Here is a 26,514-nt window from a genome sequence, read left to right on the forward strand (position 1 = left end):
TTTCTGGATCTTTCTTTTCTCCAACATGAATACGTACATGATACCTGACATTTACATGGCACTTGTCATCAAAGCACCTCCATAAGCACTACTTCATCTGTCAGAGTAAGCTATGCCTATACGTACTATGAGGCAACAGGTGAAAGGGCAATGAAAATGGAAAAAAACCCTGAAATGTATATATATGGACACAGTCTAACAAAGAGTGAGGTTTAACCGCAATGTTGAATGCTACCACTATGGGCTGATATAGCACTTTATAATTTTCCATCTTTTTATGATATTATCTGATTAACAAAATGGCCTTAAACATGCAACTATACTCTGGGACATTCAGCTCATTAAAGGTGAAGATTTCTAATTAATATTTCTGATTAATATTCTTAATATTTATAACTATACTATTTATATTAAGTTAATTATGTGTGATTTGCCAGACATGTACACTGGGGATAACTACACATAGGAAAAGTCATAATGCAAGAAATATATTAAGTATGTGAGAGAACAGAACTCTGTTATACTGAACATGCTGTGATTAGCTTTCAAAATAAATAAATAGCTTTCTATAAACTGCTGGCCTGAAGGATATTCTGTTGTGGATACTTCTGAGTCTGGGCAGATGAAATGAACTCATAAGATAATTAAAACTCTGTTCATATATGAATCAGTCATTTGTAGGCATAGAATTTCCCTGTGTTCCTTTCCACTAAAGGAAAAAGTGAGTCAGCCAGAGAGACTAGTTAATATGAGGAAAAAACTCGACATGTAAAGACAGTGAACATTAAAGTAAAAAGTAGAGTTGTGCAGAAAGAACAAGAAATGCTGGCTCCTCCAGGCAAGGCAACTGAGCAACCGTACTTGTACAGTGAAACGAGTGAAACCCAGAGCCAATTATTTCTTTGACAGATTTTTTAAAATGAGTTTTTTACATTAAAGAAAGTTGAACAAGAAACATACCAATCTAATTTTGAGTACACGTGAGTTTTCTGTACACAGTGTGTAAGACGCATGTAACTAAATAGAAGAGCACGGCTGCACTGTAAGAAGAATGTTTCTCTGTTAATAAATTTCTCTGGCTGGCTGATATGTCATCATCTTTCATGTCCTTTTTTTTTTCTTTTAATTGAAGCATAGTTGATTTACAATGTAGTGTTAGAGTGTGGTATACATACACCAAAGTGATTCAGTTATATGTATACACATATTCTTTTCACATTCTTTCCCATTATAGTTTATTAGGGGATACTGAATAGTTTCCTGTGCTACACAGTAGGACCTTATTGTTTTCTATTTTATATATAATAGTTTGTATTGAGTTTTTTTAAAAAAACACACTTAAAATTGCCAAATAAGCCAAAATTCTGGAATAAATTCTAAAGCATAAATGAGTATGTCAATGTAAATGAAAATGCAATTCAGGGTTGTATGCAGGATACACATTTATTAACAGTGAAAAAGCATTTATCCAAAGTGAATGTTAAAAATACAAGGAGTACCGGCTGCAGTCTGGTGAGCTCAATCTTGTAGGCATTACTTCAACCTGCCTAGGTTTCTCTTTCACTTATTTTGACCTTTTCTTCCTCTTTTACCTCTAACCAAATTTTTAACTTAAAATTAAGACAAACAGTACATATTGAATGCCTAAGCCTTTAGCAACAGTTACCAGGGAAAAACATATTAAGCAAGATTATCTGCTCTCAAGCACTTAAAACTAAATTATCTACTATAAGAGAAAACAAAAGACCAGATTACAACAGCTGTAAGTCAAATAAGCAAATTTGATAAGGTTCACAGATACTACAATAATAACTTAAGATGTAAGTACAACGATTCCACAAATTAATCCATCTTTAATTTGCATGCAGAGAGAGAGACAGTCTTAATATTTAATGTGTAAGGCTTGGCTTGAGTGTATCAAAATGAAGTTTCTGTACAGAGTCTAGAAAACAAATATAGAACTTAAGTATACATATAATATATATGTATACGTACTATACTTCAATTTCCCTGAAGTCCAGTCAATTGAATAATTCCTGCTTCTGGAATGACAGTGTTCTGAGTAAGTTTAATAAAGTTGGAGATATATGCTTCACATAATTTAAATTACAGAACAATACAGTCAATGTCTTCAGAGGCAAATCCTCATTTATTATTCCCTGACTGGACATTATAGTTTTACACTGAGGTACCAGTCAAGAATTTCAAAGGAATACCAACCAAATTCTTTTTTTATGGGGTATTTCGGTAAACTGCTGACAAATTTAAAAGTCTAATTTGGAATAATTCTTCATATTTTATTCAAGGAACAGTCTGTAAAGTTGACTTGTTAACTGACTCTGTGAGGCCTTTAAATCGGTATACTGCAAGATGGGATCTAAAAGTACACCACCTTTGAAAAGCTGATTTGCTTAGTGATGAAGAGGTCATGTCGATTCTCATTACTCCATACAGTACTTCATCTGCAAACCTGCTTCTCTCTCACTACACACAGCGACAACTACTACGCTTTGGCCTAAATTATCGTCTCAAAAAGCAAGGTTGTCCAAAGGCAAATAGAAACTTAGTGCTCTGGTACATAAATTTAATTCTATTAATCCCTAAAGAGCTTGGTTTTCCTTTTAAAAGTAATCACAATGTTACTTTCCTTGTTTAAGCGGAAATATTCTCTAATTATAGAAAATGTTCTCTTTTAACATTTAAACTGAGGCAACACGGATATGAATTGCAATTCTAGAAAATATTTATCTAATAGATAATTATGTAAATTCTAGGTACTAAGGACAAGTATTCTAAACTTATTATCCAATTTGAATATTTATATTCTATAATAACTTCTCTGAAATCCTGGATACCTTTATAACCTGCCCTATTCTTACAAAGGAATAAGACATGCAGGTATCTAAAAGAATATTAGACTCAATAGCAGCAACACTGGCATTATTTGGAAGCCCGGCCTGAAGGCTGGGCTTTATAATAAATAGTATATTTCTCTAACTCTTGACCGTTGCTCTTCTCTGAACAGCCTAATTATATAGAACAGTGACTTGCTGTATAGAATTCAACATAATTTTCAAAAAAGATAGTTTACAGATAAGTCCAAACTTTATTTAAAACTACACTTTAATTTTTACGTTACTAAACATCACAATGGGGAAAAGAAATCAGGACCAAAAAAATGAAAGAAAGAAAAAGGAAAAAACCCCACAGTGTATCAAGGCTTTAATCTGTCCAGAATTCAGTTTTTGATGTTTTAAACTGCCATGGGCAGAAATTAGCACACCTACCAAAAATGCAGTGTCAAACTGATTTACAATTTATATAGATTAAAACAGATGTTTATTTAGTGCCATTTTCATATACGTATTGATTATGTCAAGAAAGAGTTAGATCAGCCTCTGGAGACATCTCATGTACTTTGGGTTCCCACTGTTTCTGAAAAACAAAACCATGGTTAATGCCTTATAAATTATTTACTGAGTTAATATGACCTTATAGAATTTATTTAATATTGCTCTCCTCTTCCATTTAAAACTTTCATTTTTAATATAAAGTTATTAGAAAAGAAACTTGCTTTGCTACAATAATTCCCTGATGATACCACCAACAGTTTAAAAGACATAGGTAAGGGTTTCCATCTTAAGATGGCAGGCTGAGCAGATACTTGCTCTCAAAAAAGAACAAACCAAAAAACCCATTAGGGGGAAAAAAAAGTATAAAAGTGAATAAATTCAGACCAACAAAAGAAGGGTGGTTGTGAGAGAACCAGAAGACAGAAGATAAAAAAAAACAAATTCCCAGAATGCTGAGAGCAGATTGGAGGCGCAGGGCGGGGTGGAGGAAGCTGCAGCCCAGACACGCGAGGACAGGCAGCAGGGGAGAGGGTACCAACTGAAGCCCTAACAGCAGGAATGGGCTGAAAACTGGGAGATTAACTGAAGGTGTGATATTTGGTTTCTCTTCTCGTCACCCTATTTCTTAAAAAAACAAAAAATCTTGAGTTTAATCAACTGATGAACAAACAGAAAATCCTTGACCTTGATGCAAGAAATGTTCTCCTCTGAATGGCCCTTGGGCTGTGCTATTAGACCCAAAAAGAAGGAAATCTTCTCAGATTTCCTGGGACTATCACTTGGCTCTGCAATGAATCATAAAATCATCTTCAGGAAAGTATAAAAGATTTCATTCTTATAGTTACAAAAACAGAATATAAGTGTGTTTAATAAGGTCAATAAAATATGAAATGAGTAAACCGAACAGAGAAGGAAAAGCAGAGGAATAAGCAGTCGGGTAATGACCAAAACTGACAGAACTAGAAAATGTGTACATTTGTAAGAACAAAGGTAACAGAAAAACCAAAAACAACATAAACATTGAAAGAAGAGGTAGGTTTAAATAAGTTTTCATTGGGGAGATAAGAAACATTATCTAATTTTTAAAGTTCAGGAAAATTATAATAGTATATAGAGATATAAAAGGCCTCCTCCAAAAGAACTGAAAACCAATGAATAAAAGAAATGGGCTCTTGCCAATCATCACTAACTCCTCTGTACCTTTCTTTCTTAAGCCATCTGCATCTATTACACTGTTAAAACTAAAAACAGAGAAAATTATCTGACAGTACTATTTTATAAATTGGGCAGTGGAACTAACATTTTTATAGAATTATGCTTCCTTTCTAATGTTTGGCTTCTATATTCCAGGTACTAGTAGCACATTTTAAAAACTAAAACAAAATGATGGTATCAAGATTCAGTAACTTTTCAGTGTGATATGATTTAAAACTGCTAACTCTTACCAGGTTCTTTTAGTGTCTGAGAATTCCCAGCTAATTCTTCAGTCTGCATTTCACATATTTCACCAGCTAAGTGGTTTTTCTGTTCTTCTTCTGCCATTTTCTTCCTTAGATCTGCCTGTAGAATGAAAATTAAAAATACAAAATCACTTTTCATCTTAACAATATCTGCTATATATGACAACTGTAATTAAAGAGAGCGAAATACCTCTGAATATATTGTCAGTTTAAGTGGTAAATCTTCAACTTTCACAAAGTCTTCTTCATCAGATTTTTGACTTATGTTACCAGATTCTGCTTCCTGTAAGATTAACAAATTATATTTAATGAAGGCAATCCACTCTATCTCTGGAGCTAAACCAAAGTCATCCATGCCAAGAGATAAACTGGATTCTCACGTGTGTATAGATGTCAGTAACTCTGTCATATTTGCGTTTCTTCCATATTTAGCTCAATGAATAGAACAGAAATCTAGAGTTCAACATGAAGGGTTGCACACTTGTAACTGTGGGCACACAGTGAGGCTTCTGTGCACCCGTTTTACAAAACAAAGAGCCTGTTCATACAAGCTAAAGGGAGAAACAGCAGTAGTTACATTGAGGGCTAAAGTAATTAGAACAACCCTCATTTCTTGATATGTTAACAATGCATCAGAGCTGTATTCAGAAGAATATAAGTAAACATAAGACTTTCGATATCAACTGGAAGCTCAAACAGAAAGATGAGGTGTGAATTTAGTAATTCACAAAAGTTATTAAAAATCACCTCACACTGTTTTTCTGAAACCTGAAGCGTTTTCTCCCAGTTCTTTGGTTTTTAATAGTATCATCATTCTACCAATTACCCAAGTGGAAACCTTAAGTTTTTCTTTTTTCTGAAACATTTCTCACCCATTCCTCTCTCACTCAGCTCAATTTGTATTTACATGATAATGGAGACTCTCAACTTTGATTCCTTGACAACACTTCTTATACAGTCATCGGATTCATCTTCAAAATCCGTGACTTTGACCATTTCACTTTCTTGTGCAAAGACCTTTAATAGTGTTCCCTGCCTGAAATCCAACTTCAGGACCTTCTATGATCTAACGTCAAGTAAATTTTGAGCAAATGCCTTCTGTAGCAATTCTATGCATTCATCAAATAATAACAATAAGAAACCTAATAAGTAACTTTTACAGTTTTCAATGGAAAATTTTACTATTAGTGAAGCAAATAAAACAAGATAGTTACTCTTTCTACTGTTTCTGAAATACTATAAGTCCCCTTTTGCTGAGAAGCTTTGAAATTATATTATAAACATATCTTTGGGAAGAAAACTGATGTTGATTAAATAATATGTGAAACATGTTCTTTAGACCTAAAGGTACATTATTACAAATCCCTTCATTTTTACCCAAAAGACAAAGTATATAAAACATACACAACCCAAGTATCCAAAAAACAACCTATTGGCTATAAAATTAAATTGAAACAAATGTCCAGAGAAAAACTAAACTTACCTACTTACATTATAAATGCAAATTATAAATACAAATGCTAGCTTACTTTTTCATCATTCATTATAGACAGGGACTCTACTGCTGTCAAATGAACTCTCTCAAGGTTACCACATACAGTTCATCTCTTTGGTTCTCAAAACTAGAATTTTAGGTTTTGAAATGGTCATCTTGGTTCACTATCACTCTTCTGTTTGAGTTTAAAGTAAGTCTGAATGAGAAATAAAAATGCTCCAACAGTTTCTAAACCCAAACAAAAGTGGAGTTGTGTTTATATAATAGAAATGTTAACCTGCAAATGAAGAAAGGGGCACAGAAATGAAATGCACATGATACCTACATAGTCATTCACTAACACTGGAGATTCAGTATCAGAACTTCCAGCCAAAGAGCTTTCAGGAGTCTCCTGAGCAGATTTCACTTCTTTGACTCTAGGCACCAAGGTTTCAATTTCAGTTAAAGGTAAAGGCAAAGGGTTAGGCTGACTGGAGGAGTCGATGGTAGTGAGAGTGTCCTTCTGGACAGTGCTATTTAAAGGTTGCTCATTTTCCACGATATTGAGGTAACAGGGCTTCACAGGAGTGCTATCCCGATCACCTGTCATCAAAAGAAAGTCTTAACATTAGTGTAATGCAACTGTCATTAAGTTTTACTATTGCACCAAATAAAGACTAAAATGTATAAATGTATAATCAGACTACCTTCCTTACAAAATTTGTCTCTGTGTTTAGGTATTTGTCAACTTTTCTTTAATAGCTGTTTGCAGAAACAAGGCCCTAGCATTTTCTACAAAGGATTTAGGGAGAGAAAAAAGACATGTTTCAGATCCAAAATACCTCTGAACTTTCAGTAGCTAAGAATTTAGATTTCTTTGTTTTTAAGCACATAAAGGACACTGCAGATAATTTTAACATGGAAATTTTAAACTTTTCTTACCTTTACTAGTAGTGGGTTCTTGTTCTGATGGGACATTTTTGCTTTCTGATGATTTTTCAAAATCATGCTGTGGAACCTAGAAGGAAAAAATAATGTCTTAATAGTAGGACCTAAACATACAGTCACTATACAGGAGATGAATGGTATTTCCAACCTGAGACCTTCATACAAGGAAATTTTAAAATAATCTTCTAGAAGTGTTTCAAGAAGGCTGTGGTTCCAATTTCAAGATGGCTAAGTTTAAAAAATCTACTTTTCTTAACTTCAGAATAACACAAAGAACTGGAGTATTATAGATTTTACTATTTGTTTTTTAGGCCTGACTCTATATTAAATGAAACTAAAAGATACTTGCTTATTTGCAGATGTTAACTGAGGGAAAGGAGAGAAGGATGAACAAGCTAACTGCTTTCTGCAGGAGGAGAGAAAACTGAAGATTCGCCTCATAATTGGATGCCCCAAATTCTAGGAAGGAAGGAATACAGTGGTGGGGTGCGAGTCTTCACCTGCTATAACAAAATTCAAAAAGTAATGTCTAACACATAAATGAATAAATAAACGCACACACATATTATTCAGATAGAGGGTAAACAACAGAAGAAATCATACAAAATTTTGCCTCTGGGGCAGGATGAGGTGAGGATAGGAAGGGGAATGATTATATTTTGTTACACTTAAGATTCCCTCCCCAGGCTCAACAGAAAATGGGAGATTATATTTTGGAGGAAATGAGCTAGTCTCAGGCCTGGGGGCCACCGTGGAAAGCATAAATGACAGGATAAAGTGTCAAAATGAAACGGAAGATCTAGGGCAAGTCTGTATAATGGTGGGACCCTCAGCCCTAACCCTACATCCAAGTTCAGAACACCAATAGCCAAGGAAAGGGACCTCATACCAGGTAGAAGGAGATGGGCGGACCCTCCCTACTTTGGAGAAATTAAACTATTCCAATAGGAATTGACATTTAGGATTTTCTATCAGAGTTATCTACTTGGCTGCCCCACAGTAAAGCCCAAAAGAACTTCAATTGGCTTTTTGGTGTATTATTCTTTAATGTAAGCACCAAAGGTAGAGTGGATATTTGGAGAAAGCCTCTATGTGTGGGTAAGAGAAAATACTGCTCCCATGAAGTAAGAGGGTGCTATAAAGAAGTAACAAACAGAAAAAAGTACTTAGAAATTAAAATTATGACAGTTGAACTAAAGATACTATCATATAATTAAGGTCAAATAAATCTCCCAGAAAGTAATAAAACAGAAAGATCAATGGGTCAATAAAATGAAAAGAAGAAAATAGGGCTAATTAACACCTGATAACATTTATTTCAGAAGAAAAGAAGAGAAAATGGTGAGGAAGAAATAAAGGAAATTGAAGAAAATTTACCAAACCTGAAAAACATGCTACAGATTAAAAAGACAACTGAGTCCACCTAGTGTAGTGAATAAAAAGACCTGCAACAATGTATATTATCACTGTGAAATTTCAGAACTCCAGGTGGAAAAACCTCCAGAGTTAGAAAAAAGGACATATATGAAAAATCAGAACTAAGAAAGGCCTTCAAAGACCTGAGGGGAAATGATTTTCAACACAGAAACACTGAGTTTTCTTAGACAATATAAAATAGCAACTAGAGAAGGGAATGGCTACTCTAGTATTCCTGCCTTGAGAATTCCATGGACAAAGGAGGCTGGTGGGCTATAGTCCATGGGGTCTCAAAGAGTCAGACATGACTGAGCCGGGGCGGGGGGGTGAAATGTCAAGATATGTTTTGCACTCTTTCTTAGAGAGTGACTGCAAGATGTGTTCCACCAAAATTAGGTGATAAACCAAGGAAGAGAAAGGCAAGATTTGATTCCAGAAACTGAGACCTAAAAGTACGAAAGACGGCGTTCCCTAGCTGGTAGCTATCTATAGGGCTAAAGAAGAGCCAGACCCAGAATGAAGCAGGAATGAAGCAAGCTCCGGAAAGGACAAAACTGACAGACTGGTTCATGAAGAAAATTCTACTGAAAGATTTATTGAACTACTGCTGGGCAGAGCAAGCACTTGGGTATGTGATCAAAGAAAATAAATTAAAAAATGAGACAATTATTAAATTCAGGTGAAAAAAATGTACAAGACTAAGCAATAAACACTATCTGCTTAGCTCAACAGCTAGTAATATTTGCATGGTTCATTTAAATCTAAATATTTGATTAAATACAGATTTAATCAAAAGACACAATTAAATGAGGAGCATATGTGACCTGAGAGTCTTCACCTGCTCTAACAGAATTCAAAAGGTAATGTCTAACACACAAATGAATGAATAAATGCAGACACATATTATTCAGATAGAGGGTAAACAGCAGAAGAAATCATACAAAGTTTTGCCTCTGGGGCAGGATGAGGTGAGGATAGGAAGGGGAATGATTTTATTTTGTTACATACTACTTCCATGTATAACTAGAAAAATCAAAAGTTAAAAATCTAAAGTCATCACATAGTTTTCAGGACTTGTTATTAAAATATTTTAAGTGCTTTAAATGTAAAAACATTGCTAAATAAAAAAATAAAAAGTGTTTTAGATTTCAATAAGGATATTAAAGAAGTTTGTACTCAGGAAAATGAGAATGGGGAAGCTGTTGATTTTAACATGTTTAAAAAGAACGTGCTTTTAGGTGTCATAGGAAGACTGGTGGAGAGTGTGTGAGTCTGCACTGGAATACCTGATCATCATGTTCATTTTCTTCTGTAGTTTCAGTGTTAGCCTGAAGTGACGTCTGGACATCTACAGGTCCCTCTTCAAATTCTTCTATTTCTTCATCTTCATTCTCATCTTCTCCACTTCCATAATTAGTCAAAGCCTGAGTTTCAGCTTTGGACAAATCTAAGTTGATTAACACACAATTTTTGGTAAAAATTTTAACACTTACTTCATAACAGCTCCCATATATTGCATGCCTACATTGTGTAAGTGCTTCACATACAGTATCTAAAACCTTCAAAACCGTTAAGTACTAGAAAACTGGTGTTGAAAGGACTGGTAATTTAGTCAGGGTCACACTGAAATTCAGAGTTGTCTGACACCTAATTCTATATTCATTCCACTCCAACAAACTGTTTCATTAAGTGATCTGTAAAGAACTAATGCATAAGCCTAGTCTAGAGCCTTCAGACTTACTAATAGACACTGGACATTCTTCACTTTCTTCATCTTCCTCTTGATCAGAAACATCAGATCTCACGTTTTTGGGGCCGTCACCATCATAAACCTCAGACGTTTGAGTCTGCTTAACTGTTTCCGTCTCATCCTTGTCCTAGCCACAAATAAATTCGAGTAATTAATTCCTTAAAGTACATTTTTTAAAGGTATACAGTAAGTCTATCATAAAAATTAGTAAGTCATTATCTAATTTAAAAATATAAAGAATGATTTTAAATTTAGTTGTTTTTAAAAGAAAATAAAACTCTGTCAGAAGAAAGGACATTTTATGATCTACTTTGCTCTCTACCATTAAGGTAAAAGTTACTAAAATTATTTAATCTTTTGTTTCAAAAGCCACTAAATTAGCACATACTTTGTCTTCATCATCAATTTCTCCAGCAGGTGAACTGTGATCTCCTTCAAGAATCCTTTTGGCCTATAAGCAAATCGGTTAGGCAGAATTCAGGGGTGATCATTCATTATCACACTTAAGTACTCAGTAAACTTTAACAAATCCTGCATTTTTAAACCACCATCCAAAGAGATTAGTGTTTTCCTAGAAATATAAATTCAACTCTTATTAAATAAATCTTTTAAATGAAGAAAAACAAAAAGCAACACAGTCTACCTGACATCTCCTTGGATATCTAAGGGACATCACAAACTTACTATATCCAAAACAAAAATCTTGATTTCTTTCCTTCTAAAACCCCCGTCTCTCTTCAGTCTTCCCAATCTCAGTAAATTGTCCTTCATTTACCCAAATGCACAAGTCAGAATCAGCCTGTACCTTATGTTTATTACCCACATCTGAACTACTAGATTGCATTTGACTCAATCATCCTAATTTATCTGCTGTTACACACTCAGAGCTGAGACACTTCTTACCCATTTCTTACACACTCAGAGCTGAGCCAGTTCTTACGTGGACAACTGCAACAATCTTCCAAGCAGTCTCTCTGCTTCTCTCTCTACTCACTTACAATTCCTACTCAATAACGAAGCCTGACAAATCTTAAACTGAGATTATGATACTCCTCTCTCTCAAACTTTCCTATGAGTTTCCATTATGCTTAGAATAAAATAAAATATAAGGTCCCTACAACAGTTTTTAAGATTTCACAAATTTGTCCTATCTACCTCTGTGACTTCATCTCCTACAGGCTCACCTCATTTTAAGTGTTCCTGCCTCCCTAGTTTCTCTCTGTTCCCCAAAACACTCAATCCTGCTTTAAAGTCTTTATACTTAATGGTTCTGTCTGCCTGGCATTGTTACACTTAACAGTTCTCTCCTCTCATCTTTATTATAAACTCCTCTTGTCTTTCCATAGCTTAGCTCACATTTCATCCCCTGAAGGAGCCTCTTGATTCTGCCATCTAAAGCAGTCCTTTCTATCATTTTTATCATATCATCCTGTTCTATTTTCTTCAAGCTCTAAGTAATGGCTGAAATGATCTGAAACTTGTGTCTAGAAGAAAAACATTACGAAAAGCTTGAAAAAGATAGCCTGATTTTATCTACTTTAGATTTCGGCAAGAAGGGTTATCTCTTTCTGTTTTGGGTCTTGATCTGTTTTTCCTCTCATGATTAGAGAGTCAAGAAAAGAGTGCTGGTGTCTAGAGGAAAAGCCTCCTGGTATGCCTCAGTTGAGGGGAAAAAACATCCAATTTTGTATGTGATCAAGACTAATTCAACAGGGCATAAGGAGCTACAGGGATGTGCAACCAAGGTCCTAACTAATAACAAGCATGTGTGCTGGCTGGGGTGCTAACTCTCCTGGGGCATCTACTGTGACTGACAACAGCCACGGCAGGCAGCTGGCCAAAAGCCAGATCCCAGTCCTCCTCTCTCTTCTGGGTAAGCGGCCGTAACGTGAAGTGGATACCTGCCAATCCCCTGCCACCTGCTCCTGTCTGCAGCCCTGATGCTGAGCCACTGCTGCTACTCCTGAGAGTCAGGAAGTGGCTGGTGTATGTACTGACTTATAATCTGATTAACTCATATCAAGAAAAAAAAAAAACAAAAAACTACTTTGGTGAGGTCAAGTATGATTTCATTTACTCATAAAGATCAAAACAGACATTTATACACTAATCACAACTATTTCTATATCAAAATGAATGTCATTCACCTCTTTTGCATAAGACTGTATCACTCCAGCAGCTTCTATTTTCCTTTTGCATCTCTGTTTAACAGTTACACTATTATTATCCAAATCTTGCATGAGCTTAAAGAAAGCCAATTCATTAAATAACACTTCAGATATCTCTACAAGAAGATCTTCTCCACAATCCTTCAGTTTTCTGCCAGCAAATTTTGCCAGTGAATCCTATTCAAAGATAAACCAAATCACTTTAAGATTATAGCAAACTTTAACTGTGGGTAGAGAAATATAGATGATTAACAAATTTGAATTATAATACTCATGAAGGGAAAAACAATTTTATTACTTTTTAGTACTGAAAAACTTAAAACTAATGTCTAAGATAGGCTAAAAAACAATAGGTTAATACTACTAAGAATATTACTAAGTAGGACTCCTGCTAGTCCTGCCCCCAGTTACGAACCACTACCATCACATAATTTAGTTACTGTTATAGCCCAAGAAGTCTCTACTATCAATAGTTTCCAGCTTCCACAATTTCCCAGATTGGTTAAAAAAAGAAAAAAAACTATTTTAGAAAATACCAAGGAATGCTTTCTAAACATTTCAAACTCGAAATGTTGTTCTTAGGTAGGGGAAAAATCAAAACAAAATTTTGTTAGAGTTGGGACAAGCCTTAGAGATGGTAAAGTTAAATGAAGACACAGGGCCTAATACAATATTTTTTAATTAAGTAAGGAATAACCTAAAAAGTATTACAGCGTCATCCCAAATGGATGCTAGAATGAACATCTACTTGAATAAATTGTGTAATGCCAGAAAATAGGGGGAAAAAAGTCCTAACCATGTACCTAACCAGTACATACTGGTAAGTCATACAAGAACAAACTCTTACCTGTAATATACTTCCAAGCTGCTTATGAAAGAACTTTACAAACTCTTTGCTCTCATTGTTTTGCTGAGTAAGGACCAAAACCATGCGTCTTACTGAGGTTAGAAGTTGAGAAGAACATACTTCATCCATGTGCTCCTGAGAAAAATTCTAGTTGGTTAAGATATAACTTACCTATTGTATAAAAAGTGTTAATCCACATGATATATGAGATTGTATTGTTCTTGCATAAGCTCCTCAGCTTTTAGATGCACATTTGGAGACTTCGTTCATAAGAACAGCCAACTCCCCACTACACACACATTAAAAGGTTTGCAAATTTTGATTCACAGTACCAGATACTAGCCAATAAAAGAAACTGGCTGATTCAACATTTTCCACTACTTCCTGTCTGTACTTTAAGGAACTATTCCTGCCATAGTTTCCGTATCGCCGGTATGCCTGCCTATTTGTAGTTCAGTTCAACTACTCGCACAACTGCACGTCACCTTCCACCACATTTCCTGTGTCATCTGCTAACTTTCCTCAGCCTTGGCACTGCTGACATCCTGTGGGTTGGAAGATGTTAAGCAGCCCTCTGAAGTCTACCCAAAAAAATCAAGATTTGAAGTGAAATGAGACATAATAAAATAGTTGAAATCAGATAATTAGTTCTCATTTTGTTGGCCCTCAGAAATTGTCTGAAGTGATAAATTTAGCCAGGAAATCCTCATGAAGAATAGAATCAGACACAAAATTGCAAATGCAACAAAAATCTCTGAGATGGTTTCATTCCCTACACATGAAGGTAAGTTATTTACATTTTTTTTTAACATTTAGAAAGTAATTATACATATCAAATAAATATCACTACCAATATACCTAATTTAACAAAAAAGACACATTTAAAAGTATTTATTGCATTACATGAACACAAAAATGTAAAAGAAAAAAGGCAATACTGTTTATGGCTAAGATGGAAGTAAGCAATAACCTAAATACAGTAAAACAGTACATATTCTTATAATTTACAGGAATATAAGTATTTGAGTGAGTGAAAACATATTTTAATAAAGGCACAAAAATAATTGGTGAAATTGGTGTATTTGTTTAATCTCCTCAAATTCCCTTTATCTAGTCTCTGAAGTCCTTCTTGAGTATTAAGTACTAAGAAATTGAGACAGATCTTGTTCTACTGGCAGGGTACAGGGCAGAAAATCGTGATACTTTGTCATAAGTGCTCTAATAAAGACAGGTACCAAGTTTCCCAAAAGCAGGGAAAAGAAGGAGAAATTCTGCCAGCAAATACATACAAAACTATTTCAGCTGAATCCTGAAGGATAAGACCAACAGAAGAAGGATAAAGGGCATCTGGGCAAAGGAAGTAACACGGGCAATGTGCATTTCTGAACAATGTCAAGCAGGATACAGTGCATGTGGACGGAACAGTTAAGAGGCTGGGATCAGGCTGCAGAAGTTTTATGAGCAATGCTCAATCCGATCTGGATCCTGTAGGCCAACAGTTTCAAGCTATATACTTGAGTAGTTTAAAAACCACAGTCAAAGTTTGATAGATCAATTCACTTACTAACATTCAGTAAGTATTTACTGAGTACCTACTACATGCATGTATTATTCCTGGCACTGGTAAGACAGTGACCAAAACAGATTAACATCTCTGATGTAAATCTTCACGGAGTTTACATGTAACAAGGGAAACAGACAAAATCAATAAGCAAACATTAAATAGGTTATAAGGTGACAAGCACTATGAAGATAAAGAAAAGCAGGTAAGGAAAGGGGAGATCTGTTCACCAAAAAAATAACATTTGACTAAAGCCTTCAGGGTTCAAAAGAAAAAGCCATGCAGGCATGTGAAGAAACAGCATTCTAGACAGAAGCATCAGCAAGTGTCAAAGCCTTCGAAGCACTAGTAATGCTAGCAGGAGACTTGAAAGATTAGAAGAGGAAGCAGAGACAGAACCATCTGGAGCTGCTGCGGGTGCTCAGGAAGAGACTAAGGTTTTCAGTTTCTACATGCAATAATTTGGGCGTTAGACAGATGGATCCTCTTTCCTCTCTTGGCTATCAAGTCCCTTCGGAGAAAACAGTTCTTAGAAATGCTTTTTCTCTCTTCTCTCAAAATATTACAAAGAAAGCAATTACTTCCACCGAGGGAAGAAATATAAGTGTACGGAAACAAAAATTTTTGCTGTCAGCATCTAACACATTGGCAAGTACAAGCAGGTTGTAAAAAATGAATCTGATGACAACATATCTTGTAGTTTCACAACTCTGAATGAAAAGATTGTCTTTTCACCTCTTCTTTTTTTTTAATTTCCATTTTAAATGAGAATATAAGAGTCCCATCTCAGAAAACAGTCCTGGCTTTGCATGTTTCCTTCTCTCCCCTCTTCCTTGTTATTAAACAATACATGGTACTGCTTTACTTGTCTCATAGTCTCACTGTTGCTAGGAATATAAATTGTTAACCTTTCTGAGGGATAATGCAGCATAATGTCTCAAAAGCCTTAAAAATATTCATACCCTTAAAGCTACAAATTCTATGTCTAAGAATTATTTCAAAGGAAATAAAAATGGGATGCATATTTAAATTTAGCTAAATCATTTAAGCATTTTTCATAATAGTGAAAAAGAAACCAGAAGAGAATAAACATAAACATTTAACAACAGGAACTAATAAAATAATTAACAGGAAATCTGTTCTATGAATACTCAACCCCCACAGTAGCAGTCATACAACTTACTACTGGCAGTCCTACTTAGTCAACTCTGGCTCTTCTGCTTTTGCACAACCTCTGTATGTTTGATCACCTGATCCTGGGCCCTAGTTCTAGGCTCCCTTCTCTTATCTAGGGCTGTGCTTTAGGTGACCTCCTCTACTATCAGTAGGGTCTGCTGATTTTCAAAATATATCCCAACTGCCTACTGTGCCCCATCTTTAGTACCACACCCTTGTCTAAGTCATGATTATTTCTCACCTGCTTCACTGTTATTCTGACCCCTATACTCAATTCTCCAGAAACATCAGATTTTGTTTCTCTTACTTAAAATCTCCTAAGAGTTCCCATTCGAACTTCCAACAAAATCCAAGCTTTGACCCATGCCTATGACAATCTGCATAATTGGCCCTTCCTATTCCAACACCATCTCACACAAATTTCCTACAGCCATACAGTCATTCTTCCAGTTTCTTAAACATGCCAAGCAAGCTTCTACTTCAAGGCCTTTCTCTGTCTGGAATGATCTTGGCTTAAGCTAGCTTCTTATTCACACCTCTGCGTAAATGTTCCTTCTTCAAGAATTACCTGACCATCCAGTCAAAAACACACCATCACATCACCTTATTTTAATTCTCTGCATGGACTACCTGACATACATCTACTTATATGTTTTATATTTACTTATTTTTTAAAATCCAAATTCTCATCCTAGCATGTAAACTTCATGTGAGCAAAGGCCTTGACTTGTTCATTACTATGTCCCAACACCTGGCATAAAGTAGGTATTCCACAAAAACTTTTGAATAAATAATGAATCAACGTGTATAACCATTAAAAAATACGCAATAGAAAAATAGTGATCTAGAAAGATGTTTATGGTATCATTAATATTTGAAAAAAGCGGAATGCACATATATGTGGGCAAAATATTACAGAAAGGTTGACAAAATATTGACAGGTGCTATCTCTGGGTAACAAAATTATGAGTGGTTTTAGATTTTTCTTTTATCTATTTTCTTAATTTACTACGAAGGAGTCTTTGGCATGAATTTTAAAATATAAAACAGAACATTTATTTATTTTTAAAAATTATTACTTACCTTCAAAAAAGGAATGACTTCTTTCATAATTGCTTTAATTTGCCGGTCCAGCTGCTGAGTATCAATTCTAGGACACGGGACGGTAGAAACTTCACTCACAGGTTGCTGTGAACTATGATTTTCAATAACAGGAGTTTCTATTTTAAAAAAGAAAATGCTACAGTAGCAAATCAAGTCTATGATGTGAAATGTATACATTTATGCAAAATTCTAAATAATATTGAATTCTGATTTTATATTAAAGTAACACAAAAGAACATCCATGTAGTTCTAGTACCACTGATAATTAAAAGAAAAGTGGTCAAAAAATTCCTATTATACATCAGGTGAGGTTCATAGTTCTTTATATATGGATTTTTAGTCAATTCAAGAACACACCTTCTAAATTATTGTTAACTGTGGTTGTGGCGGCAGCACCATCGTCATCCTCAATGATCCTGCAGGTACACCTCACATCTGTACTACTTTCAGCCTCCATCTTCATATGCGTATAGTCTCTCATTCTGGCTAATGCCTGATCCAAGTGAATCACAGTGTCACCTGTGTACAGAACAGAAATATTTCTAGAAGAAATAAAAGTAAACTTTTTTCATGTATCCTAAAAAATTTTCTAATAAAAATATAATGTCTGAATATAGGGAAGAAAAACTAACTTAACAAGTTTCAGATACTGTACTATTTGGGTACTTGGCATGTATTACCAGATGCATTTAATCCTTAAAATAACCCTATATAGTAGATGATAGTACCCTCATTTTCACATAACTTAAGCAATTGCCCAAGGTTTCACAGCCAGTTAAATATAGAATCAAAAATTGGAACCCAGGTCTCTTAGACTCTCAAGTCCATATGTTATTCCACATAAACAGTACAACAAAAAATAATTTCAAAATATCATGCAAATTCTGATGTAAATAATCCAACCTAATACAAGCAGTTAAGGTAAAGACAAGACCTAAGCATGAGATTTCCCAATTCTTTTTTGCTCACTTCAGACAAAGCTAATGTTGAAGGACTGTGAATAAACAATCAGCTAATGAAACTAAACAGGTACAATTTAAAATCGCTTGAGAACTCAGAAAGTAGGTACAATTGAGGGAGAAGGTTGGCTATAGAGTGCCTTTTCTCTATAATGACATGAGCTCAGTACAGTCTTGATAAGTACTAACACTTAATAGATGGAGCTCCTAGAGAGAGCTAGGGTTGAGAGTCCTTGTATTAATACTTAGTAAGGCAAAAGGAAAACTTACTACTTACTAAAAGATAGGTACCTAACAATACAGCAAGGCTTGACCCTTTTCTTTTGTCATGGAAAAGACTCTTAAAATCATCTAAATCTTGTTCTCATCATATAAACAAAAACTAGAATTACAGGACATTATTCTATCAACTAAGTGTCCTGGAAATCTGAATGAGTAAATACTTGGGGACATTTTGATATGCTACAGCCTGGAAAATGAATCAGGTACATAGACATCTTTCTTTTCTCTTATTTTCTTTCCAAATTTAGGACTTGGGGCTTTTTACTCTGATCTATGAGACCTTCTAAGCTTTTGTTTTACTACTGATGGAAAAAATGCAATGTGCCATGCCTTAGAGTTGCCTGGGTTTCTAACGATGATTATATATGCTAAGAAATTTCAGTTTTTACTGCAAATTACAAGGTTCACATTTTTATTAAAGATGTGACTGGATGAGGCAATGGTACCTCTAAATTTTTCTTACTGATTAACTAGAAGATCTTAGAAGATGACCTTTTCTTTTTTTTAATTAGATGATTTTTATTTTGAAATTCAACATTTAGTAAAAAAAATTATTTCATTCACTTATTAAACATTAATTGCCTAATATATGTGGCATGTCGTTGTTCTGGCAACTGAGCATTCAGAGTCTCTTCTCACAGAACTGACAAGGGATGACTTTTTCTTTAAGGTAAATGAACATTCTCTGAACTTCTACTATGCATGCTAGAAAACTGCATATTTTTCACAAGAACAGAGCATGGTAAATAAGACCCCATTTCCTAAGTATATGCAGAAAGTCAGAAAGGTGAGATGACTGGCCCAAAGTCAAAGAGTTAACAGTCAAGAGATGGCTGAATTTAGACTGATGGATGGATAGTGTTTTAAGTTCACATTCTTTCTACCACACCTTCCCTTACTAAACTTTTGTTTCCTTATCAATGCAATTCAAAGACTTTATTAAAGTCATGTTCTAAGATTACAAAAAAATCTGCTTACCCAGAACATCTGTTGCAAAAGGTTCACAAGTTGAAGATACACTAGCATTATCAGCATCATTTTGCTCACTTATTTTATGTGTTTCTCTCTCAAAGTTCTTCTCAAAAGTTTCCTAAGTTGTAGTTTAAAAAAACAAAAAACAAACAAACAAAAAAACAAATAAAAGTCACTAGTATTCCTTTAAAAATTTTATGATTAATATTAAAAATTTAACATAGAAACTATTTGCATAAAACACTTAAAACTGTGATATAATTAAAGTTATATGGTTGAATACAGAGTCACAGAGAATATCAAAATATTAAGTAACTTTGCAGAACACTTTGTCATTATGGAGATGAAAATACATAGTACCAGCTACTAATTAAATTCTAACTTGGAAAAGGTAACATTACTTCCACACCCTCAGGGAAATTCTATCTTCAAACTCTAACAATATCTAATACTTTACTATGATATCTGGTTGTCTCACATCAGAAGAAAAACACTGACAGCATCATTTATATTTTTAAAAATTTTTATTGAAATATAATTTACATACAACAATGCACCCATTAAGTGTACAGTCTGATGAGTTTTGAAAAATATATGCACTGAGGCAACCATCTTTCCTAAAGATAAGACCATTTCCATCAGCCCAGAGAGTTCCTTTGTGTCCTCTACTCCCCACTCACATGATTTCTATCACCAGAGATTAGTTTTGCTGTTTCTAGAACCTTATATAAGTGGAATCACTCAGTATATACTTTTCGGTGTCTTGCTTCTTTCACTCAGTATGTTTCTGAAATTAATCCATGTTGCTGTGTTTCAGAGGTTCATTATTTTTTTAATGACTGAAATAGTATTCCATTGTATGGATATACCACTGTTTGTTCATCCATTTATCTGTTGATGTTTCCAGTTTGAGGCTATCATGACTAAAGATGCTATTAACATTAGTGTACAAGTATTTGTGGACATGTTTTCATTTCTCTTGGATGAACACCTAGAAGAGAAATTGCTGGGTCACATGCCAAGTTTATGTTTAACTTTACAAGAACTGCCCAAATGCCTTCCAAAGTGGTTGTTACAATTTTTACAATCCTACAAGCAGTATGAAAGTTCCAACCGTTTCTCAAGTTCACACCAACACTTCTTATTGTCCATCTTTTAGATTTCAGCTTTTCTAGCAGGTGTGAGGTTGAATCTCATGTGGTTTTAATTTGCACACTGGCCATTTATATATCTTCTTTTGTGAAGCACATGTTCAAATCTCTTGCTCATTTTTATGAGTTGATTTTTTTTTCTGGACGCACCCCATGGCATATGGAATCCTTGTTCCCCAACCAGGGATTGAACCCAGGCCTCCTGCACTGGAAGCACGAAGCCTTAACCACTGGACTGCCAGGGAGTCCCTTGAGTCGATTTCTTACAAGTTTTAGAAGTCCTTTATATAGTCAGGCTTTTTATATAGTCATTTGCCAGATATATGTACTAAGGCTGTTTTCTAACCGTATCTTTTGAAAAGCAGGATTTTATTTTGATGAAGTCCAATGTATTAATTTTTTTCCTTTCATATTTAGTGCTGTGTCCTACAAAATCTCTCATGTCAAAATCATAGTTTTCTTTTCTTTTGTAAGTTTTATAGTTTTAACTTTTCCAGTGCTGTTATTATTGTTTAGTGACTAAGTTGTGTCTGACTCTTTTGAGACCCCATGGACTGTAGCCTGTCAGGCTCCTCTGTCCATGGAATTTCCCAGGCAAGAATACTGGAGTGGGTTGCCACTTCCTCCTCCAGGGAATCTTCCCGACCCAGCAATAGAACCTGTGTCTCCGGCACTGGAAGGTGGATTCTTTACCACTGAGTCACCAGAGAAGTTCCTTCTAGTACTATAAAGTAGTTTCAAATTTATTTTTGTGTACAGTGTGAGTAGGAGGGAATCTCAATTATATTTTGACTGAAACTCATTTCACAACTATCTTCTTTCCTAGTTACTGATCTTTTAAAGTTTCTCTTAAATTATGAAATGAAAGGTCTGTCCCTGATTATAAAGGAAATTCTGGCATGAGGGAACATGTTTTAAGAAATGGAAACATTTTGTTACACCTTCAAGCAAGACCCAAAGGTCCATGTGCCTTTGCCATTTTACAGCACCTGGAGCAGATGATGGAAACTGTTTCTTCCTCTTCCTAAACCTCAATTCCTCGTCCTCCTTAACTTATAATCTCCAGATGACCACCTCAGTTCTCTCTTTCATGGCATGGAAATGTTTACATGCCCTAAAAGGTATGTGAAAACCTCCATAAATGGAACTCCAAGGACCCTGGCTTAGTAACATGGAGAATGAGACTCTATAACCACCCAATATGGTAACCATTAGCCATGTAGCTAGTTAAACAACATTTAAAATTTAGTTCCTCAATCCCGTTAGCCACATTAGTGCTCGAAAGCCACGTGTGCTAATAGATACTGTACTACACAATGCAGATTTTAAGACATTTCCACCACTGGAGAATGTTCTAGTGGCTAGCACTGCTCTGGATCTGTGGATACAAACACTGGACGTTATGCTAGCACTGCTGCTGACTAAATGACATTAATATAGGGAAGATGATGACATAAATGAAGAATTTAAGTTTTAGATGGAAAATTAAAGAACTGATTTAGTTATTTAAAAGTAATTCTAAGTATAGTTATTTCTGCCAAGTCCCTATGGTAATGGAATGAATTTCTGTGTCCCCCACAAAATTTATATACTGAAGTTTAACTCCCAATGTGGAGATATTAGGAGGTAGGGCGTCTGAGAGGTAATCAGATTTAAATGAAGTCACGAGGGTAGAGTCCCCTTGATGACCCTTTAAAGACAAGGAAGAGACGTCAGAGCTTTCTCTCATTGCACAAAGATACAGGGAGAAGGTGGCCATCTGCAAGCCAGGAAGAGGGTCCTCACCAAGAACCGAGTCTGTTGGTACAACAGTCTTAGGACTTCCTAGCCTCCAGAATCGTGAGAAATAAATCTCTGTTCTTTAAGCCATTCAGTCTACAGTATTTTAGTGAACCAGCCTAAGCTAATACACCTACTTACAAAGTATTACTGCATCTTTAAATCTTATTTAACTTTAAAAGCTTGTCAGGTTAATTATATTGTAAGTTGTAGCTCAATTTTCCAAATTTACTGTTGATGGTGCAAAACAATGGGCTCAAATCCTTTAAAATAATTGAAAGTAATGCTGCCTATATGAAATTTGGATAAAAAGGCACTAGAGTTAAGGATATAAAATTACTAAAAAAGATTTTTAAAAAAAGACATTCTTCATGCTCTCTCAGTCATTTCAAGTTTAATAAATTTAATATAAGCTAGTACCTCCTATGTTTTATGGAACACTTCATTTCCCACCAAAAAAGAGCCCACAATTTTCAACTGGTTATAATAACAATTAATCCCAAGTACCAATCTGTTACAGTAACTTATATTTGGTAATAAAGTCAATCAAAACCATGTACTTTTTGTACACAGGTTTATGTTCATAGTAGTTTAAGGGCTGGAGACTAGTGAAGAAAATTTTTAAGCAGAAAAGATGACTTGGGGAAGTACCATTTTAAACACAGGAGCAAAAACAGAGCAAAAATTTCGAAGTCCTCAATAATTGTAAGGAAATTACTATACATGAAGAAAAGAAGATGATCTCTGGAAAAAACACTATCTTTTCAGGAAAAAAGCTCATGTTATCATATTACCATGGAAAGAAACACAATAATATGCTTCCAACTCCATAATCATAGCAGATATTTGCTAATCAATTATGGTATTCTGATCCATGAACATTCAGGTGCTAAAGGTGGTATAAAAAAGAACATACTTGCTATCCCAGGACCACACACATATAATCTTTTAAAATAGAATCAGGGTCTGAACTTTTAAACAGATGATTTCCAAATACTGAGCTCATCACCTCCTCAGTCTCCTAGCAGTTGGCATACATTCAATCCACTATGTGCAAAGTAGGTGCTATTTGGAGAACATAGTTTATTGAAAATATATACTTCCCTCATCAATATTCCATTTCCAGGCCCTTTTTACTTTACTCAAAATTTTCTTCAACAGTTTTAATACATTAAATTACATTTTCTTCCAGGCTTTCTTTTGTCTACCTTCTCTTCTAACCCCAAAACACAATTTATCTTGTATTTACTCAAGGGTTCTGTGGTCTAATTGCTGTATGATTTACTCAAATGTCTTGAATGAACACAAAAATTTTTACTAAATGTGTGATTGAGTGAAAGTTGCTTAGTCGTGTCTGACTCTTTTGCGACCCCATGGACTATATAGTGCATGAAATTCTCTAGGCCAGAATACTGGAGTGGGTAGCCTTTCCCTTCTTCAGGGGATCTTCCCAACCCAGGGACTGAACCCAGGTCTCTCGCATTTCAGGCGGATTCTTTACCAGCTGAGCCACAAGGGAAGCCCAAGAATACTGGAGTGGGTAGCCTATCACTTCTCCAGCGGATCTTCCCAACCCAGGAATCAAACCAGGGTCTCCTACATTGCAGGCAGATTCTTTACCAACTGAGTTATTATGACTCAACTCCTATGTTGGACAAAGGAGATATAAATATGGTTATTTTAGACCTTATAAGCTATCATTTCTATGTAACTTTCGGTGTTTGCCATCCTATCTTGACTGAATTTTATACCTCACCTCAAAATTAAGCAATACATTACACTTAGCTTTCGAAAAAAGCTAAAAACTAAATATAGGGTATAATCACAATTTATTAACAAACTACTTAACTTGTTAGCTGCATATTGAAATTTTGTCTACATTTCATTAATCATTATCAGCTTACATCATCAGTAGTAGCAAGGCTTTCACTGGGAGTAAGTTCTGAGTTGGATGCTATCCAAGTACCAGAATTCACTGACTTCGTATTTTCTCCTTGTTTTTCATGGTTCTCAGAAATATGCCTGGATACTATGTCCTAATATAAGGAGAGAAGACAGCTATTTATGAAAAACATTTAATTTGTAGAAGCAGAGAGTAGAAAAAAGGCAATCCTCCCAACCTCAAAAATTAACTATGAGGAAGATATAACAGGACAATACAATGAAAAACTGTCAGAAAAAGACTTTTACCTAAAGCCGCTTCAGCTATATAAGAAGATTATTAAAACAGCATGGAAATACATAAAGAAACAGATTGAAATACTTATGGAACAAGGACATACTTCAATCTAAGAAAGTAAACAGAGAGAATTGGGAAAACTGGCAGTACCAGAAAGCAGAGGAAACAGAATGTTAGGTACAAGATACCTGCAATGCATATAAAGCCCTCTGTCTCAAATAGTCTGTATTAAGTAGCTGAAGCTCATGGAAGAGTTCAATAAGAAAATGTGGACGAGATTCATTTTGAGAAATCAACGTAGCCACTTCAGAATAAATGGTATCCCGCAAAGCTTCGAACATGGAAAAATCACTCCCGGTTTCTGGAAGATATTAAAGATCAGAAAGTTAAGATTGGTGAAATAAATTCCTGACTATTTCTATGAACTTGGATCATTACTCTCAACTTTAAATTACTTAAAAATCAGAACACAATTCTATCTCAGAGCTTTTAAAGTAAAAAGAGAATCTTAATAATTACCAGGATAAAAATAATTCTAAAAATCTCAAGATACATACTACTTTCTAGAGAAATAACATTATCTAGCATTACTTAGACCAAAGTTATTTCTCAGTGAAAAATATCTGGAAAACTTTACATGTTTCATAGGAATAATCAGTGGAAATCGTTCAGCAGTTGAATAAAATAAGTGAATAGCAAATCATTTTCTTTTTTTGCTACTAAGAACTTTTTTACAGAAAAGAAAATTTATTTTGCTAATGTTGAGAACAAACTAAATGCTGCCAAGGAGACCTACTACTGTAAGGTTTAACTAGTTAGGTCCACTGATTCTCAAATCTCCACTATCCTGCTGTACTGATGAAAAACTCAATTTGTAAATGTAACAAAACAGGCACAATGTTACTACAGTGTCTTACTGACACACTCAGTATAAGCTGAAGCAAGCAGCGGCCCAAATGAACTTTTCAGTTTCAGAGAATCTAGGTATCATTCTATTTTTAGCAACATTTCTGTTGCATGTATTTATTTATAACAAAGAGTTATCACCCTTAAAGGTTCACCCTTAAAGGTACACAGTCATACCTTTACTTTTAAAAACATAAATTAGGAACTGTTCCTATTTTGAGTTCTCTACGGTACGAAAAAAAATTTCCAAGTGTTCTTCTAGCTATCAAACTCTATGAACTTTCTAAAGTAATTGTAGAACCACAAATAGACAAATACTTAAGTTTAAGTTCATTTTAAGTTCACAAAAAGTAGTGCTAAATTTTCAAGAGAGGGAATTTGAAATGTTAAGTGTTTTTAATACATTGTGCTTTCAAATAAATATTGAAAGATCATTAAGATTTAATTCACTTTTTCCAAGAGAGAAATTTTTAAAACGCAAAGCAAATGTGGTTTAATGAAAAAACTTTCCATTAACTTGCTAAACAAATTAACATCCTCAGGCCTCAATTTCCACAAGCATAAAATAATAAGGATAATAAATACACAATGTCCCTACTGTGCCTCAGACATTTATGAGTATAAAATGAAATGATATACTATGATGCACTGTTACTATAAAAATATTTATTATGAGCAGGAACTGGAACTATCTCTGTAGGAAATTTCTACTTATAGGAAAAATCCAGATAAGATGTGACATCATACAAACTTTCCCAATTCATACACTATATTATAGTTTGATCAGTTGTTTTAAAAAATTATTTTTATCTTAAAGATATAGGAACAAAGCATATTTAATGACATCTTTCATACCTCTGTATGTGATAAAATGATCACTGTAAATTATATATCACTAAAGACTAAATTATTTCCAAATAATGAATTATAGCAAACATATGCTTCATCTCTACAATAGAGAAGTGGAACGTTTTTACCATTCTCTTTCTGGACTGAGGTGCACTAGTTTAACCTAGAAAAATCTTTGCC

General features: G+C 34.7%; 1 protein-coding gene across 16 annotated transcripts in view; it reads right to left on the reverse strand.

The window, feature by feature from the left end:
* Positions 1–1,429: 1,429 nt before the first annotated feature.
* Positions 1,430–26,514, reverse strand: part of PCM1 (pericentriolar material 1) — an 85,362-nt gene continuing 60,277 nt past the window's right edge. For 8 of the 16 annotated variants that reach the window (XM_043893338.1, XM_043893337.1, XM_043893329.1 and 5 more), the window contains 15 exons: positions 24,768–24,940; positions 24,305–24,436; positions 19,477–19,588; positions 17,615–17,776; positions 17,237–17,373; positions 13,417–13,551; positions 12,549–12,746; positions 10,790–10,852; positions 10,393–10,528; positions 9,938–10,098; positions 7,230–7,305; positions 6,634–6,908; positions 5,004–5,096; positions 4,799–4,913; positions 1,430–3,435 (listed from right to left, as the gene is read on the reverse strand). In XM_043893338.1, the coding sequence (XP_043749273.1) occupies positions 3,410–3,435; positions 4,799–4,913; positions 5,004–5,096; positions 6,634–6,908; positions 7,230–7,305; positions 9,938–10,098; positions 10,393–10,528; positions 10,790–10,852; positions 12,549–12,746; positions 13,417–13,551; positions 17,237–17,373; positions 17,615–17,776; positions 19,477–19,588; positions 24,305–24,436; positions 24,768–24,940 (1,994 nt within the window). In that variant the 3' untranslated portion in view covers positions 1,430–3,409. The remainder of the gene's footprint in view (positions 3,436–4,798; positions 4,914–5,003; positions 5,097–6,633; positions 6,909–7,229; positions 7,306–9,937; positions 10,099–10,392; positions 10,529–10,789; positions 10,853–12,548; positions 12,747–13,416; positions 13,552–17,236; positions 17,374–17,614; positions 17,777–19,476; positions 19,589–24,304; positions 24,437–24,767; positions 24,941–26,514) is intronic. The other 8 variants (XM_043893336.1, XM_043893335.1, XM_043893330.1 and 5 more) reach the window with 2 other exon arrangements.

The sequence above is a fragment of the Cervus elaphus genome, chromosome 32 (genome assembly GCF_910594005.1).
Source record: "Cervus elaphus chromosome 32, mCerEla1.1, whole genome shotgun sequence".
Lineage (NCBI taxonomy): Eukaryota > Metazoa > Chordata > Mammalia > Artiodactyla > Cervidae > Cervus > Cervus elaphus.